At 51.9% G+C, this 18,570-nt stretch overlaps 1 protein-coding gene across 6 annotated transcripts in view; it reads right to left on the bottom strand.

The window, feature by feature from the left end:
- Positions 1–18,570, bottom strand: part of AGAP1 (ArfGAP with GTPase domain, ankyrin repeat and PH domain 1) — a 320,698-nt gene that overhangs the window by 69,916 nt on the left and 232,212 nt on the right. For all 6 annotated transcript variants that reach the window (XM_071562998.1, XM_071562999.1, XM_071563000.1 and 3 more), the window contains one exon: positions 14,003–14,164. In XM_071562998.1, coding sequence (XP_071419099.1) covers positions 14,003–14,164 — 162 coding nt within the window. The remainder of the gene's footprint in view (positions 1–14,002; positions 14,165–18,570) is intronic.

Here is an 18,570-nt window from a genome sequence, read left to right as displayed (position 1 = left end):
CGTGGCTGGTCCTTCCAACTGGTAAAACTGTGTTAGAGACCCCCCCAAGTTTCTGTGCCAGGTAAGGCTGGCAAGGATGCCCTGGGAGCCCAAGGGAACAAGCCACTGGAAATGGAAAATGCCTTGGAAAACTTGGCATTCAAAATACTTTTAAGCAGTAATTGGAATGCTGGTGTTTCCCTGAATCAAACAGGATCCAAAGCCAGATGATCTTTAAGGTCCCTTCCAATCAATCCTAATTGTTCCTGGCTCTAAAAGAAGGATCATTTGATTAACACCATGGGGTGAGACACCTCCAGAGACTGCAGAAATCTTTCTAAACCATCACTAAGGACCAAACCCCACCTATTAGCCCCTGGGTGAGCAGTGACAGACCCCCTGCACCCCATCAACCCTTCCAAGCTCAGAGTGCTGCACCTTCCTGTGGTGACAAACACCACATCTCACCCCCAAATCTGAGCTGGTTCCTAGAAAAAAAGGCAAACAGTTATTTGTAACCACTCCCAGCCCACTGCCTGGCAGCACCCAACCAAAAAAGTGATTATGTGTGTGACAACACTGACATTAACCCCAATGAAGTATTTTCAGGTTAAATAAATCCTAACCTGTACTTTTATGTATAAATGTGATGGTTAAAACCTTCAAGTTGTCTGGGAACTGGTTGGGTCCCTTTGGTGTTTTGTTTTGCACTATGAAGTATCACCCTGGCTGCAAAGTCCTGGCTTTTATGATCACCACAAACCTGTCACCACCACTAACAATTTTCAAATGAGGATTTAAACACTAAAATGCCCTTTTTTTCTTGTTTTTCCCTTGAAATTCCAGCCTGCACAACTGCACAGGAGCACTAAAGCCACTAAAGCCACAGGAGCCACTGAAGTCCCCAGAGGATGAGCCTGGGAAAGGAGAAATAAGAGGGAGCTGAAACTGTCTTGGAGAGAGCTGCCAATTCCTTGTCAAATGAAGCAGAGGCAGAAACACTTTGTAATCCATCACCACAAACTGCAGCTCGTCCTCCCCAGATTAAAGAGACAGATTCAAAGCACTGGGGAAGGGAGTCAAAGTCAAGTCAATGCCGTGCTGGCCTGAAAGCCCCAACAAGGACAGTACCTCTCTTGGAGGAGCCCCTGGAGCCTCCAGGCTGAGAATCCTGTTCTAAAAAACACTGGGGTTTTAAAGAAGTACACAGATACTTTCCCCATTTCAGCATCCCATCCAAATGGGAGCTTTGCTGGGATTCAGCCTCCCAGGAGCTGGTGAGGTCACTCTAAGTCATGCTGTTAAACAGGTTACAGGTAAGGAACCACCTGCTACCAAGGCATCTGCTCCACCCCTGCCTCCCTCCAGCTCCTGGATGGGGAAACCTTTGGGATTTGGGAGGCAGTGGTGGCAGCAGCCTCAAACAACAGAGCCCACACCCACAGACAGTCAGAGCAGCCAAAGCTGGACAATTTCCTTCCAATTAAAAGTTTTACCTTTCCAAGCCCTTCACCTCCTTGATGGAGTCCAATATGGAAACCCAAGAGCTGCCCATGGGCCTCCTGGTTCGTTACCACTTGGGCACTAAGGGTTTGGTTCCAAACCTCCCAGAGATGCCCCAAGGAGCCCCAGACTGAAGATGTCCCATCACTGTGGACAGCAGGAGGCTGAGGAGCAGCTGGCACAGGGATGGGGGACAGACAGACAACAAACACACACACACCCAGAGGAGCTTCTCTTCCAAAGGAGGGGAGAAAAAGACTCTCACAGCTCTTGTGAGCTGCCCAGAGTAGTAAAGCATTCCTACAAAATACATATAAACCCCCCCAAACTAGGACAGGGAATTTTAGACATCAGCTGAACCTGAAATGACTGGAAGAAAACCCAAAAGCTCTGTTTCAAAAAGAAAAAAAACACCAAGACTATTTTTTCCCCTCTTAATTCTGGACTGGCCCCTATGTGGGAGGTGAGAACTGATCTTAGAGGAAGTAAGAATTTAAAAAAATTAAAGGTGCTTTTTAAGGGATAGGACTGGCCAGCACAGATTAATTTTAGGGGGAAAACCCTGCCCACAATCCCAATAAAAGGCAGGCAGTAGAAGAGGGGCAGTACAAGGAGGGAGGCATTCCATGGCAGAAACACCTTCAGAAAGGGCTCAGAGCCTGCAGGACTGCAAATATTTCAGACAGGTAGAGAAAAATAATACTGACTAGTGAAAAAAAGTGTTTGGGGGATACCAGAGTATTTTCAGTGCATCTTTTCCCCACCTGTCACAGCACATCCCAAGCATCAGCTCTCCATCTGATGCAGGGATAATACAAAGCTCCACTTCAGCCTACCCCAAAGTCTTGCCCCCAGCTCTTCAAACTGCACATGCATCCCAAAATTAGATCCTGTAGGATATTCAAATGGGAGGAAGCAGAAGAAGAAGCACCAGTGACAATTAAGCACCTCCTTATCTGGGGTGTGGAGCTCAATACAAACAGCTTTAAGGATTTCATTTTCATTTGAAGGGATCTGAGTGGAGGGAGATGGGACATGTTAATAGGGGGGCAATTAACAGCAGCCTAATCAGCCTCTGAGACAGCAGAATGTGAAGGAAGGACCCAGCTACTGACCCTGTGCTTCTGGTAAAGCACGTGGATTTATCCTCATTATGGGATGGAAACAGCCCTGGCTCTGCCTGGCAGTGCCAGCTTCGTGCCACTGGCAGATAAACCCGGTGTCTCCTGGCACAGGTGCCAAAACAGACACGTTCTGGCAGCCTGAAGGTTAAACTGAATTAATTCCTAAGACCTGCACACTGATCTGCTGTCATTTAACATGTGCTCAACATGTGTGCTCAGCAGCAACTGGAAATGAAATATCTTAAATATTATCAAACGGTACATCATTAAATATAAATTAGATGGAAACAGGGGAAAGCTAAAAATTGACTAGGAGTTCAGCTCCTCTAACTGGCTAATACGGCCATTTGTCACCTGGAGCCCTCTCTGATGCTGCAGCTCTGCCATTAAGCACAAACCCCAAGAAAGGTAATCAATTCCAACTAAAAAGCACTTCTGGTGGAATGACTGCACTTGAGAGAGCGCTGGCTGACTGCCAGCCCCGGCCCCAGCCAGCAGCGCTACTGCCCATCACGGGGGCACGGGGGCCCTGCAGAATGCAGTGGAAGATGGGCTCAAACTGGGCCCAGTCGGGGCACGCTCGGCGCGTGGGGAACGGACGGTGCGGGTGCGGCGCGTGCGGTCACGCGCGTGGAACGGACGGTGCGGATGGTGCGGATGGTGCAGCGCGCTCGGTCACGCGCGTGGAACGGAACGTGCGGCGCGCTCAGTCGCGCGCGTGGAACGGAACGTGCGGCGCGCTCGGTCACGCGCGTGGAACGGAACGTGCGGCGCGCTCGGTCACGCGCGTGGAACGGAACGTGCGGCGCGCTCGGTCACGCGCGTGGAACGGAACGTGCGGCGCGCTCGGTCACGCGCGTGGAACGGAACGTGCGGCGCGCTCGGTCAGACGCGGCCGGGACTCGGCTCCGCTCGGCGCCGTGCGAGGCTCTCCCAGGGCCACGGGCCCGTAATAAGATCATTACTGTCGACAGCCAGCGAGTCTTGCCACAGCAACTCACACTTCACACGCTCCTCTGCGCTGCTTTTTTTTTTTTCCCCTCTTCCCCCTCCTCTTTTTTTTCTCCTTGTATTTTACTGCGTGTTGAGGCAGCGAGGGACGAGGTGACAGATAATGATCACGTCGCTGTGTGGCAACTAGAAAGGCACTTTTAAGAAGGAGCACAGAGAAATCAGCTTAAGAGAAACTCAAACAAATTTTTTTTAAGGGCTTTTTCTCCCCCCCCTCGAAAATTAAATAGTATTAAACTGTGCAGTATTCTCCCTTCATGAATTGTGATTTAATGTCATTGAATTTAATCATTTGATAGATTTTCATATTATCCCAAAGCCTATTACCTCACAGACAAATGGCCAATTTTCTCTGGCTCACACTCACAAAAGAAACCTTTATTAATTTTTTTTCCTTTTCAGAGAAGGGGAAAGTGATGGAAAATGTCAATGATGAGGCCTGTTCAAGTTTCCTTTTTACCTCCTGCTTCCTGCAGTTGCACACTACGTATGATGCATAACATCTATCACAAGTACTGGGTCTGTAAAGAGAAAGGTGGAGGGACAGAAAACAGGAGAAGAAAGCACAGGCCATAAACCAAACACGCAGCAAACTCAGTGCTGAGCCCTCACACCGGGCACTGGGTCTGCAGGGACTTGGGGGGACACCGAGAACCTGCTCCTGAATGTGGCACCATGGAATTGTCACCACCAAAGGGTCTGGGTTGGAAGGGGCCTTTAAAGGTCATCCCATCCCACCCCTGCCATGGCAGGGACACCTCCCACTGTCCCAGGGTGCCCTGTCCAACCTGGCCTGGGACACTTCCAGGGATGGGACAGCCACAGCTGCTCTGCCCAACCTGTGCCAGGGCCTGCCCACCCTCCCAGCCAGGAATTCCTTCCCATCCTTCCCAATATCCCACCTACACTTAACTCTTTCAGTTTACAGCCAATACATGCAGATTCAGCAACATATTTAGTGAAATTGCTCATGTATTTCATTACCCTCAGTTTTGTTGGAACTGCTTTTTAAAAGGCATCACAAACATTCTGACAAAGACTCAGGACAAAAATGGCAAAAGTATTTTTTGATCTCTGGGTTGTTGTTAAATCCTGAAGTGTAAAGAGAGCTGCAAACTAATCACACCAGCATAAGAAGAAGAACCATCTGCCTGCAATGGCAGCACACAGAGAGTCTCTGTGCACCTCCTGATGGTGGAGTTCTCTTCAGCCAAGAGCATGTTCATAACCCCAGGGTAGATCAGCCCTACTGACCAATCCCCCCCGAATTCCAGGTGTGCTATCCATGGCAAACAGCCCCAGTCAGGCCCTCTGAAGGGAATCACTTGGGACTTGCATCCTTTGCAGGAAGCTGCTCCCACTGCACCTCTGAGCTGCTGAGGCCAAGTGCCCAGGCATCCCCCAAAAACTCCCTTTGCACCAAAACAGCTTCTTTATCTAAACTGTGCCACTTGGCCTCAGGAGATCAGGCATGTGGTGAACAGGAGGACAAAGTTACACTGAACACAACGACCTCATTTTAGTATTTTCACTGGCTGCAGCTTTATAATCCACAACCATCTCACTTTCATTTCACCCTGATTTGGGTACACAGATCCAGAATGAAATTCCATGGTCTGACACTCTGGAAAAATGGGAACTTGTAGAGCAGACATTCTTGTTCAAGTAATGAAACAGAACAAACTTTCCCAGTAGGATTATTATTTTACAATATTAATTAAATTTAAAAAATACTGAATTATTTAATATTTTACTCCTTGCTACCTTGCAAACATCACATGCACATCAGGAGCCTTTTCCACAACTAAGGTCTGTGTCTCAGGCTGACAGGACCCTGCCAAGGACACTGATCCCCCACAGCCAGTGAAGTGCTGAGGTGTCATTTGTGCTCGTTTGATTACAAAGCCACTTAAAACTTCCTCCTCCTCCAGAAAACGAGGCCAAACCCCAGCACAGCAGTGGGGGGGCTGCAGAGCACACCCTGGGCAGGCTCAGAGTCCTCCCAGTGGGGGCACTTTGCAGGAGAGGCAGGAAAACCCCCAAGTGTTCCTGTGCTGCCCCTGCCCAGCTGTGGCACTGTGTGCTGTGCCAGGGCTGCCCTCAGAGCCCCCTGCCCAGCTGTGACTGTGTGTGCAGTGCCAGGGCTGTCCCTAGAGCCCCCTCCTCAGCTGCCCACCCTGCCCCTCTGCCCCCTGCAAGCACCGGGGCGGACCCGCTGCCTGTGCCGCCCCTGTGCCACAGACTCTGAGAGAAGAAGGGACCTTTCAACCTGTTCAGCCTGCAATGAAGGGGGTTAAAACAATAGATGAGCTTCACCTCCCTTGTCTTTGGCTCCTCAGCATCACCATAAAGGGGCTTTCAGGGCCAGCCTTTCATGTCGGGCAGGCTGAGCCAGCCGAGCTCAAGGACTCCCGAGCAGTGACCTTTGTGCTGGGTTCAAAGTCAGGCTCTGAAGATTGGGCTGCATTTCATTAATTTGTGCCCTCCTGGGTCTCCCTCACAGAGCTGGGCCAGAGCTGAGGCAGCGGATGGAGAGATGGATAATCAGGGAATTACAGCCAAGGGGGTTTGTGACAGGGACAGGTGACAACTCCCTCAAACAAGCACCTGGTGTGACACACAACACGCACAGCCACGGGCTGGTGGCTGATTGGTTATTTTTTATATTATCTTGCAGAAAGAAAAAAAACACAGCAAGGTATTCAGCTCATTTTTAATGTCAACTAAACCCCAACACCTGATCTGTTTTGCCACCAGTGCCAGTCCTGTGCCACCATTGCCAGTCCTGTGCCACCACTGCCAGCTCTGTGCCACCACTGCCAGCTCTGTCACCACAGCCAGCTCTGTGCCACCACTGCCAGCTCTGTGCCACCACACCCAGTCCTGTGCCACCAGAGCCAATCCTGTGCCACTGCTGCCAGCTCTGTGCCACCAGAGCCAGCTCTGTGCCACCAGAGCCAGTCCTGTGCCACAACGGACCATTCCGTGCCATGAGTGCCAGCTCTGTGGCACCAGTGCCAGCTCTGTGCCACCACAGCCAATCCTGTGCCACCAGAGCCAGCTCTGTGCCACCAGAGCCAGTCCTGTGCCACAACAGACCATTCTGTGCCATGAGTGCCAGCTCTGTGCCACCACAGCCAATCCTGTGCCACCACTGCCAGTCCTGTGCCACCACAGCCAGCCCTGTGCCACCACTGCCAGTCCTGTGCCACCACTGCCAGTTTTCTGCCACCACTGCCAGTTCTGTGCCACCGCAGCCAGTTCTCTGCCACCACAGCCAATCCTGTGCCACCACAGCCAGTCCTGTGCCACCACAGCCAGTCCTGTGCCACCACAGCCAGCTCTGTGCCACCACAGCCAGTCCTGTGCCACCACAGCCAGCTCTGTGCCACCACAGCCAGTCCTGTGCCATCATTGCCAGTCCTGTGCTACCACAGCCAGTCCTGAGTCACCGCTGCCAGCTCTGTGACACCACATCCAGTTCTGTGCCACCACATCCAGCTCTGTGCCACCACAGCCAGCTGTGTGCCACCACAGGCAGCTCTGTGCCACCACAGCCAGTCCTGAGCCACCGCTGCCAGCTCTGTGACACCACTGCCAGCTCTGTGCCACCAGTGCCAATCCTGTGCCACCACTGCCACCTTTGTGCCACCAGTTCCAGACCCTGCCCTGCCCTCCCAGGCACTGAGGCAGCTCCTCCCTGGGGACGCTCCGGGGGCACTTTGGCTCAGTTTGGGCAGCACCTCCAGCAGCAGAGCCCAGAACAGGAGCCCGACACCCACCAGGGTGGACTCCAAAGGCCCCAAACTCTCCACCAGCTCAGCAGATTTGCCCTCACTGCAGGGCAGGCCAGAATGTTCTGCACATTCCTCGCTGACCAAAGGGAGTGACCACACCAGGACTTTTTGTGCTGCAAAGGCTGGTGAAGGTGCTGCCCTCTGACAGTGCCAGGAGGGCTCTGCACATCACAGAAAGCCAAAAAAAAAAAACAATCCAAAAATATTAAGACTGGCAAGTAAAAATATTAAGACTGGCAAGTAAAAATATCATTGTGGTGCTCAATTCAGCACAGTATAAATTAGTATTTCCAATAACAATGTCAAGATTATCTGTCAAAAGAAGACTCTACTCTCCCACAACACTTTTGCTCCTTGAAGTGTTTCCACTGAATTTCCAAAAATCTGAATTAACCCTTTTTTAATACATGCTTCCAAAACTGTTTTTTTTTTTAGCTCAGTGTGGCCACAGCACTTCCTGAAGTGCACCCAAGGAAAGGGATGTTGGAATTGTGTGGAGCAGCCCCTGCACAGAGCCGGGAATGTCTCAGTCCCCTCAGGGTGCAAGGCCAGCAGGCAGATCCCCGGGATGCTCAGAGGCTTCTCATGCTGCTGCTCAGCCCTCTCAAAGAGCCAAATTCAGGTGTTACAGAGAACTGCACTGACTCATCCACGTTGTGCTTCTGGGTTGGGATGGCTGTGAGGGACACGGTGACAAACCAGATGAAAGCAGGGATGGTTTTGGTTATTGATAAATGAGAATTCTGATTAAAGCCTGTTCCCCCATCCACAGACAACAAACATATTTTAATTTCACACTTAACTAGAGCTCATCTTCAACACTCCCTGAGATTGGGAACAGCAGGATGGCTCCAGGTTAGAAAACATGTGTGGAGAACAGGAATCTTAAAAACCTTCACCAGTTCCCCCCAGGAAAAAAAAAAAGGATTTCTCAGTAAACTGGGGATCATCCTTAGCTGAAAAAGTGCAAACCTGGAGCTGGGGAGAGACTGCACAGAGCAGCAAAGCACCAGGAAAGGCAATTACTTCACAAGGGGCAGAGAAAAACACTTTTGTGTTAAGAAAACAGTTCTAAAAAGAAACATAAAAGGTCCTTCTTTGTCCTTCAAAAGTTCTTTAGAAACAAGTGATGAAGAAGAACACGGAACACGATTTGAGACAACACAGAGTTTGGAAAGTTGCTGATCACATTTGCTACTTCGCCATCAAGCCCTGTGTCCCTGCTCCACCTGCATGCCCAGAACAGAGCTCGGGGTGTTCTGTCCCTGGTGCCAGGAGGGGACAGGAATCCTGCCCTGGGAGGGTGGGCAGGCCCTGGCACAGGTGCCAGCCCAGTCTGGGATTCTGTGATCTCCCTGAGGAAAGAAGAGGATGTTCCATCCCTGTGGATGTGGCCAGGCTGGCCCCACTGCCCAGAGCTCTGAGTCAGTGAAAGCCTTGCAGAGCATGGAGATCCAAGACAGACATCCCTGGGGCTTCCCAGAGCTCCTGAAACCTCAGGGATGGAGGAGGGAAGGCAGGTTCAAACTGAGCCTTGCAAACCAACTAGGATAATAAACACCGAGAAAGGTCCTTCTGGGAAGAGTATTTCCAAGAAAGCTTTTTAATTTTTCTGCTTGTTTTCAAGCTGAAAATTTCTCCTATTATCACTGGCTGTTCCAGGAACTGCAGCAGCACAAGGGGACCAAACCAGCCCAGGCTCTGAGCGCTGTTCCTCTTTGAAACACAGCACTGTCTAATCCTGCTCCGAGCAGTTTAGGCAGCGTGGTGGGAAAAACGACCTGCTGGTTGCTGGCACCTTGCCTAATGTAACCATTCCTGCTGTTACCCTCAAAAACACCCAGGGACTTCTGTCAGGGACAAGTTCTGTACAGAGAACTAAAAAACTTCTCCCTGGGTTTCACTGCGCTGGAAAAAAAAATTTCACAAGGATGTGATTTTCCAAAATGGGAATCGGATTTTAATTTTCATCCAAGTGCAGCACAGTTGCTTTGGTGTTTTTGTTGCTGTGACCATTGTCTCAGAAAACCTGTAGAAAGATAAACCAAGTGAGATGAAAGAATCCATGCCAGAAAGAGAGGGCTGTGCATGTGCAGATAGTGTGGAGAAAGAAGAATCAGCATGACCTTTATGGAAGGGCATAAAAGGGATGAGCATCAGTCCTTGGAATTGGTGAATCACCCTGAGCTCAGTGTCCATCATCGTGATACCTGAATACTTGGGCAGAGGTCAATGATCAAAGCAGGCATGTTCAAGGAGGAGAAAAAAGACTGCAAAGTGCAGTAAAAATGCTCGAGTTTGCTGAAGACCAGATTTAAACCTCACTGAACACCTCAGCTTTGGTACAGACAAAAATGAAGGAACCCAGAATTCCTGTTTGAAACTGCCACTTGAAACGTGCCCAGAGCCAAAGGAAGGTGCCTCAAAATCCAGAATTACCCCCAGCCCTGACTCTGATCCACTGTACCAGCCTGAGAACAGCGATGCAGGAGGATCCTCCTGCCCTGCACACCCAGCTCAGCAGCTCCAGAAGGACGCAGGACACGGTTCTCCCACCACTCTCCCCACAGCCCATTCCCAGCACATCACCTGCTGCATCTCACACACTGAGCAAAGGTGCCAAGGCAAAACGAGCCTCTCCTCGACACCTCTGACTGCCTGACTTGGGTTTGTGCTCCTCAAAACTGCAGCAATCCTCTGAGGGTTTCAATCTACGCTCACAGCAAGTCTGGGGAAGACAAATTCAAAAGGGAATCTTTTAGGTCACTGGACAGATTTGTAGCACTGAGGAACGAGGAAATAAATAATCCTTTTCCTGAGGAAGGCTGAGCTACTGAACTGAAAACTGCTCTGAAGTGCAAGACAACACAGATGTGAAAATTGTGGAATATCCTGCGCTGGAAGGACCCACAAGCATCATCCAGTGCAGGTCCTGGCCCTGTACAGACACCCCAACAATCCCACCCTGTCCCTGTCCAAACCCTCCTGGAGCTCTGGCAGCCTTGGGGCTGTGCCCACTGCCCTGGGGAGCCTGGTCAGTGCCCACCACCCTCTGGGGGAAGGACCTTGTCCTGAGATCCACCCAAACCTGCCCTGGGGAGCCTGGTCAGTGCCCACCACCCTCTGGGGGAAGGACCCTGTGCTGAGATCCACCCAAACCTGCCCTGGGGAGCCTGGTCAGTGCCCACCACCCTCTGGGGGAAGAACCTTGTCCTGAGATCCACCCAAACCTGCCCTGGGGGAGTCTGGTCAGTGCCCACCACCCTCTGGGGGAAGGACCCTGTGCTGAGATCCACCCAAACCCCCTGGGGAGCCTGATCAGTGCCCACCACCCTCTGGAGGAAGAACTTTGTCCTGAGATCCACCCAAACCTGCCCTGGGGAGCCTGGTCAGTGCCCACCACCCTCTGGGGAAGAAGAACCTTGTCCTGAGATCCAGACTAACTGTGCCCTGGCACAGCTCCACTCAAGAGCTTGGAGACCAATCCATAACAGCCCAAACCCTTGGGACACACCCCACAAGAGAAGCCTGGCTCCTGACAGGTGGTGCCAGCACTGCAGGTATTCCCATCACGCAGCATCACAGCAAGCCCAGGGCCAAGAACAGTGTCTGGACAGCCACAACCACACCAAATGTACCTCCCAGGGCCAGGAACAGTGTCTGGACAGCCACAACCACACCAAATGTACCTCCCAGGGCCAGGAACAGTGTCTGCACAGCCACAACCACACCAAATGTACCTCCCAGGGCCAGGAGCAGTGTGTGGACAGCCACAACCACACCAAATATACCTCCCAGGGCCAGGAACAGTGTCTGGACAGCCACAACTACACCAAATGTACCTCCCAGGGCCAGGAACAGTGTCTGGACAGCCACAACTACACCAAATATACCTCCCAGGGCCAGGAACAGTGTCTGGACAGCCACAAACACACCAAATGTACCTCCCAGGGCCAAGAACAGTGTCTGGACAGCCACAACCACACCAAATGTACCTCCCAGGGCCAGGAACAGTGTCTGGACAGCCACAACCACACCAAATGTACCTCCCAGGGCCAGGAACAGTGTCTGGACAGCCACAACCACACCAAATGTACCTCCCAGGGCCAGGAACAGTGTCTGGACAGCCACAACCACACCAAATTGGTGGTGCCCTTGGCAGTGCTGGGGTAACAGTGGCATTGATGATCCTGGAGGGCTTCTCCAGCCCAAGTGACTCTGATTCTGGCCTGTACCAACACAAGTGCCAGAAAACACAAGGGCTGAGAGTGCCCACACAGCAGGACCTGGGAGGAGCAACCTCCAGGCTGTGAGCCTTGCCAGAACATTCCCAATGGCAATCCACAGCCACAGCCTGTAGATGGGACATCAGTGACTTGGCAGTGCTGAGGGAATGCTTTGACTCAATGACCTCAGGGGGCTTTTCCACCCTAAAGGATCTACCACAGTCAAGGCTCCCTGGGCATTACTGAGTTGTCAGCCCTGCTGGAAGCACCTTTACCCCTTTGATATGAGAGGGGACCCCTTTGCTGAGTTACTGCAAAAGGACTTCAGACTAACGTGGTGTGATGCTGGAGGAAAAGAGAAGAGGAAGGGAAGACAGAGGAGGATGAGGGATGTCCTCCCCACTCCAACCAGCACAGGGACATCAGGGACAAGATGCACAACCACAGCCCAGGACCCCACAGGCTCCAGCTCCAGTGACTTGTGAAAATAATCTCCCCAGGAGAAAGAAAACATGCACCTATTAACTACTTAGAAAGAGGTTTTCAAAGGCTCTTGATATCCAGCTGCTCTTGATCCACATTGACTTCAACAAAATAGTCTTGGACCAATGGTGAGAGCTCTGAAAAATCCCCTCTGTAACTTGCCACTGAGGTATGAAAATAAGTGGGCAAAAAGGCTTGTTTAAAAAAAAAAAGGCAAATTAAAAATGAAAGGTTGAACTAAAAAATTTGGCTTCGGGCCATAAACTAGGGGGAAACTAAGAGCAAAGATAATTAAATGACTGGAAAGAGAACACAACAGGGGCTGTTATGAAAAAGGCTGATGGCTTTTTAAAAAAGGATTTGTATAGATAGCTGGAGAAATAAATTCCGGATGTGAGAGAAGTGCAATTGAGAAATTAAATAAATGGAAAATAAGGATGACTAAGTAGTAGTTAACATGCCCCTTCTCAGTTGTATACTATTATCACATCTATTTTTAATGTCTCTTCAGCTGTCTGCAATTGTCATCCTTTTTTCAGAACTTGTTCCAACCCTCTTTGATACTGAATTAGCTGTTTTTTACTCTCCCATGCTTACAACCACATCTTTTCTTACTCAACACTCCCCTTTTCCCACAATGTTATTCCATTGTCTCCCTTTTTCATCTCTCCTTATGTGTTGACTCCCCAGTTTCTGAGCCTTCCAACCACCCTTGTTCATCTTTTTTTTTCTGGAGCTCTTTTGGTTGAATCCTGGCATGTTTCTTTTCTTCTTTTCTAAAGCTCCAAGCATGTTTTATATCATACCTGGCTCCTGTACACATTGTTACCCCTTCAGAAGGGCATTGAACAGCCAGAGCAGTGTTCACGTTGCAAACAGTAAGCTAAACTAAGGGAAGAAAGAAGTTCTTTTTGCCTTTTGCTTTCTGGCTCTCAAAAAAAAGAACCCAAACATTTAAACTCTCCCCTCTTCCCTTTCATCCTCAGGTAACACAAGCGTTCCACGAGCAGCTGAATATTCAAACAATGAGAGGCATCAGAGGCGTTGGTGATTCTAGAGCTCAGGATGTGCCCAAGGAGATGTGATAACACCACATTTAATAATACTGAAAAAATCACAAGTTCTAACGTGATCTATGGAGTGAGCTGGAATTTCTCCTCCTTGTTAACCTTCCAAGTTTGCCTCTTCCTTACCTTTATACCTAATGATGCTCCGGATTAACTTGGGGACTCTTATTTATTGAAAAAACCCTCTCCAAACACATTTCAGGCAGTTGAATTCACCATTGTGATGCCTCAGATGATTCAGCTCCATCATTAAATTCCTGCACTGCAGCACAACTCCCTTTCCATTCTGGATGGAGAGCCCAGGCTTGGCTGAGTTACCAGCACCAGCAGTTACCAGCACCAACGGTCACCAGCACCAGTGGTTACCAGCATCAATGGTTACCAGCACCAGTGGTTACCAGGACCAATGGTTACCAGCACCAGCGGTTACCAGGACCAATGGTTACCAGCACCAATGGTTACCAGCACAGCCCAGCCCTGGCTGAGTTACCAGCACCAGTGGTTACCAGCACCAGTGGTTACCAGCACCAGTGGTTACCAGCACAGCCCTGGCCTGGCTGAGTTACCAGCACCAATGGCCCTGCAGAGCCCAGACTTGGCTGTTACCAGCACCAATGGCCCTGCAGAGCCCAGCCCTGGCTGAGTTACCAGCACCAATGGCCCTGCAGAGCCCAGACTTGGCTGTTACCAGCACTAATGGCCCCGCACAGCCCAGACTTGGCTGTTACCAGCACCAATGGCCCTGCAGAGCCCAGCCCTGGCTGAGTTGCCAGCACCAGTGGCCTTTTCAGAGCCCAGCCCTGCCCACTTACCCTCAGCAGTGCCCGAGAGCCCATCAGCTTTGAAGTTGCTTGTGCTTTTCTTCCGGCGGTGCTTCTTTCTGTTGGCGTGCGGGGAGGGCGGAGGGTCCAGCTTGGGGCTGGTGGTGCTGGAGATGCTGGGGCTGGAGCACACGGAGTCCCCCAGGCCAGTGTCTGCAGGGGGAGAGGACACAGGGATCAGCACAGGGCAGAGCTTCCTCCAGGGACACCCAGAGCCCACAGAGTCACCCCTCCTGAGCACCAGCAGCTCTGAGCTCAGGGACTTCCCAACAACATCCAGTGTTTGCTGAAAAAGGCACAAAAAAGCATCGTGTCTGAAGTGCTGCTTCAAGTCCTGTTAGATCAACAAGACTTGGTATCAGGCTTTGAAGCAGCCCAGCTGGAAGGCACAAAAACAACGGGAAAGCACTTTATTCCTTCCAATTGGTCTTTCTTGCAAAGATCTTCCTGATGCTCAAATCAACTCCTGTAACACTTGGACATGTTCATGCAGAATGGGCCAAAGCGAGCCCGAGATCCTCTGGATGTATCTGCTGTCATTAATTAATGTCATTACATTAATGTTGGATATCAGGAAGAAGTTCTTTCTACAGAGAGTGCTCAGGCATTGGAATGGCCTGCCCAGAGATGGGGTGGATTCCCCATCCCTGGAGGTGTTTAAGGTGAGACTGGACGTGGCACTGAGTGCCATGATCTGGTGATCAAAGTGGGGTTGGATTAAGGGTTGAACTTGATGAGCTCAGAGGTCTCTTCCAACCCAACTGAGTCTATGATTCTAATATCACAGAAAGGAGGTGATGGCAGAGAGGGTGGGCAAACACACTGCCCAAGGCACACCTGGCACAGGTGGTGACTGTGACAAAGGGTCACTCCCTCCCTGCTCCCAGCGAAAGGAAACAACCCCATGTTCAGCAGGTTCACTTTCCTGCTGTTTCAGCTCTGGCAGCCAAACATCCCACAATTTTAAGAACTAATCAGAGTCATTTCCTCCCCTCTCCCACCCTTTAGTTCACTCATTCACTCAACCAAGTGAGAATCAGAGGCAGATGGCACCTCCCTCTCAGGAGCAGAGATCCCCAGGCCCCTCCCTGGCCTGTGGAATGGTTGTTACACACAAACAGCTTCTCTTTGAGTAGTTCTTCTTTCCAATCAAGAAACATCAAACAGCCAAGTTTAACACAAGTTCAGGAAGTGAAGATGTACTTGACAATTCTCCTTTCACACAGTAAATACTCAAGTAAACTTAATCCAGGATTTTCACCCAAGGTTGGTAATATGATTTTTGTTTAATTACTGGTTTGGTTTGGATTTTAATTACAGAACCTCACATAAACCCGACACTTTCAGGAAAGTGTTTGCTATTATGGAAAGTGAAGTCATTTCCAGAATCTTGGTTAAATACTGTATTTCACTTTATTTTTGACAAAAAACAACTTACTTGTTTTATTTTTTTCTCTCTTAATAAAGTTTATTTACTAATTGCCCCCTAAGCACAGTTGTGCTGTAAGTTATTAGTGGGAGATAAATTATGCAGCTAATTGCCTGGCAACAGAGACCAGATCAAACATTAATCCTTACAGTTAACTCTTTTCCCTATGTCCACTAAATTGCAGCCAGTGCTCAGGTATCAGGGAATCATGGGAATGTGTTTACTGTGTATCTGCATAGCAGATTTTAAGGATTTGACCCATAAATGGTGACAGGGGCTCTCCTGGAGTGTTTGCTGTTCCCATGACAGTGCAAACCCTGCTGAGAATCCAGGACAGAGCTCCATGTGCTCTTGGCCAAGGGGACACAGATCCCACTGTCCCCTTGATACAGACAGAAGAGGAGATGCAAGAGGATGCCAGAACAAGCATGGATGCAAAGGGGTTACTGCCAGTCCTAAATACTGACCTCCAGTTTGACTCTGTACATTTCCTACATTGATATTAAAAAGAAGGAAAAAAACCCCAAACCACAAAACCCTTTTCTTTGCAGCAATGGCATGAAAATCTGTTGAGCCAAGATCCTGAGGAAGGGACCTGGCTGTGGCACCAAGGTCTGCCATGGGGCACCAAAAGGCATCTCGTTGATTCCATCTGCTTGTGAAACTCCAGAAAACTCCTGCATACCAAGGACAGATACCAGAGCACACCAGCCAGGAAGGTTTGCTCATACCTAACACAGTTTCTCAGAGTCCTGATGGCTGTCAGTGATGAGTGGTGTCCCTCGGGCACCCACACTGGGATCAGTGCTAATCCATGTCTTCATCAGTGCTGAGGCCCTGGCACAGGTTGGGCAGAGCAGCTGTGGCTGCCCCATCCCTGAGAGTGTCCCAGGCCAGGCTGGACAGAGCTTGGAGCACCCTGGGACAGTGGAAGATGCCCCTGCCCATGGCAGGGGGTGTAACAAAGGTGACCTTTAAGGTCCCCTCCAGCCCAAATCATGTTGTGATTCCATGGTTCAAAATGCTTCACTTTTCCCCCCTCACTCTCATCTTCCACTTTAGAAAGAATTAAGCCCTTCTGTGTCCATCACCTCATGGAGCTGCAGCACCAACCACGATGCCCTGGACCCCTGAAAGAGTGAGGAAACCACAACGCTGACACAACCCCACAGAATCCGTCCTGTCCAACAGCGTTTGGCAGCCCCATGTGCTGCCTGTGGCTCTGGCTCATCCCTGGGCTATAAATTCCCCCAACAAACCCTGCTCGTGAGCTCCGACAAACGAGGGCCGGGCGGTCTGACAGACAGTGCTGAGAGCTGAGGGATGAACCTGCTCTGGTGCCTCCTCCTCAGCACAGCCCCTGCCAGGTAATAACCCTCTGTCCTTGGGTCAGATGGCGCTGCAGTGCCAGCCTGGAGCTCTGACCCTCCATGACCAGCAGTGCCAGCTGGGAGCTCTGCCCCCCCTCCACCAGCAGTGCCAGCCTGGAGCTCTGCCCCCACCTCCACCAGCAGTGTCAGCCTGGAGCTCTGCCCCCACCTCCACCAGCAGTGTCAGCCTGGAGCTCTGCCCGCCCTCCACCAGAACTACCAGCCTGGAGCTCTGCCCCCCCTCCACCAGCAGTGCCAGCCTGGAGCTCTGCCCCCCCTCCACCAGCAGTGCCAGCCTGGAGCTCTGCCCCCACCTCCACCAGCAGTGTCAGCCTGGAGCTCTGCCCGCCCTCCACCAGAACTACCAGCCTGGAGCTCTGCCCCTCCTCCACCAGAACTGCCAGCCTAGAGCTCTGCCCCCCCTCCACCAGCAGTGTCAGCCTGGAGCTCTGCCCGCCCTCCACCAGAACTGCCAGCCTGGAGCTCTGCCCCTCCTCCACCAGAACTGCCAGCCTGGAGCTCTGCCCGCCCTCCACCAGAACTGCCAGCCTGGAGCTCTGCCCCCACCTTCACCAAAACTGCCAGCCTGGAGCTCTGCCCCCACCTCCACCAGCAGTGTCAGCCTGGAGCTCTGCCCCTCCTCCACCAGAACTGCCAGCCTGGAGCTCTGCCCCTCCTCCACCAGCAGTGCCAGCCTGGAGCTCTGCCCCTCCTCCACCAGAACTGCCAGCCTGGAGCTCTGCCCGCCCTCCACCAGCAGTACCAGCCTGGAGCTCTGCCCCCACCTTCACCAGAACTGCCAGCCTGGAGCTCTGCCCCCACCTCCACCAGCAGTGTCAGCCTGGAGCTCTGCCCCCACCTCCACCAGAACTGCCAGCCTGGAGCTCTGCCCCCACCTCCACCAGCAGTGTCAGCCTGGAGCTCTGCCCGCCCTCCACCAGCAGTACCAGCCTGGAGCTCTGCCCCTCCTCCACCAGAACTGCCAGCCTGGAGCTCTGCCCGCCCTCCACCAGCAGTACCAGCCTGGAGCTCTGCCCCCACCTTCACCAGAACTGCCAGCCTGGAGCTCTGCCCCCCCCTCCACCAGCAGTGTCAGCCTGGAGCTCTGCCCCCACCTCCACCAGAACTGCCAGCCTGGAGCTCTGCCCCCACCTCCACCAGCAGTGCCAGCCTGGAGCTCTGCCCCCCCTCCACCAGCAGTGCCAGTCTGAAGCTCTGCTCCCCCTCGACCAGCAGTGAGAGCCTGGAGCTCTGCCCCCCCTCGACCAGCAGTGCCAGCCTGGAGCTCTGCCCCCCTCAACCAGGAGGAAAATGCCAGGTGCTTGTCAACAGTGCTCAGCCCACAGTGCTGCAGCATCCCTGCCTGCATCCCTGCCGGGTCCCCACAGTGCCACTGCATCCCTGCCCAGTCCCCACAGTGCCACTGCATCCCTGCCCGGTCCTCACAGTGCTGCTGCAACCCTGCCTGCATCCCTGCCCAGTCCCCACAGTGGCACTGCAACCCTGCCTGCATCCCTGCCCAGTCCCCACAATGCCACTGCATCCCTGCCTGCATCCCTGCCTGGTCCCCACACTGGGCAGCATCCCTACCCGGTCCTCACAGTGCTGCTGCAACCCTGCCTGCATCCCTGCCCAGTCCCCACAGTGCCTAAATACTTGCCCGGTCCCCACAGTGCTGCTGCATCCCTGCCTGTTGCCCACAGTGCCACTGCATTCCTGTCTGCATCCCTGCCCGGTCCCCACAGTGCCACTGCATTCCT

This window comes from Pithys albifrons, chromosome 8, assembly GCF_047495875.1.
Source record: "Pithys albifrons albifrons isolate INPA30051 chromosome 8, PitAlb_v1, whole genome shotgun sequence".
Taxonomy (NCBI): domain Eukaryota; kingdom Metazoa; phylum Chordata; class Aves; order Passeriformes; family Thamnophilidae; genus Pithys; species Pithys albifrons.
Note: the sequence above shows the minus strand (reverse complement) of the source record. Positions and strands in the feature narration are given on the sequence as shown.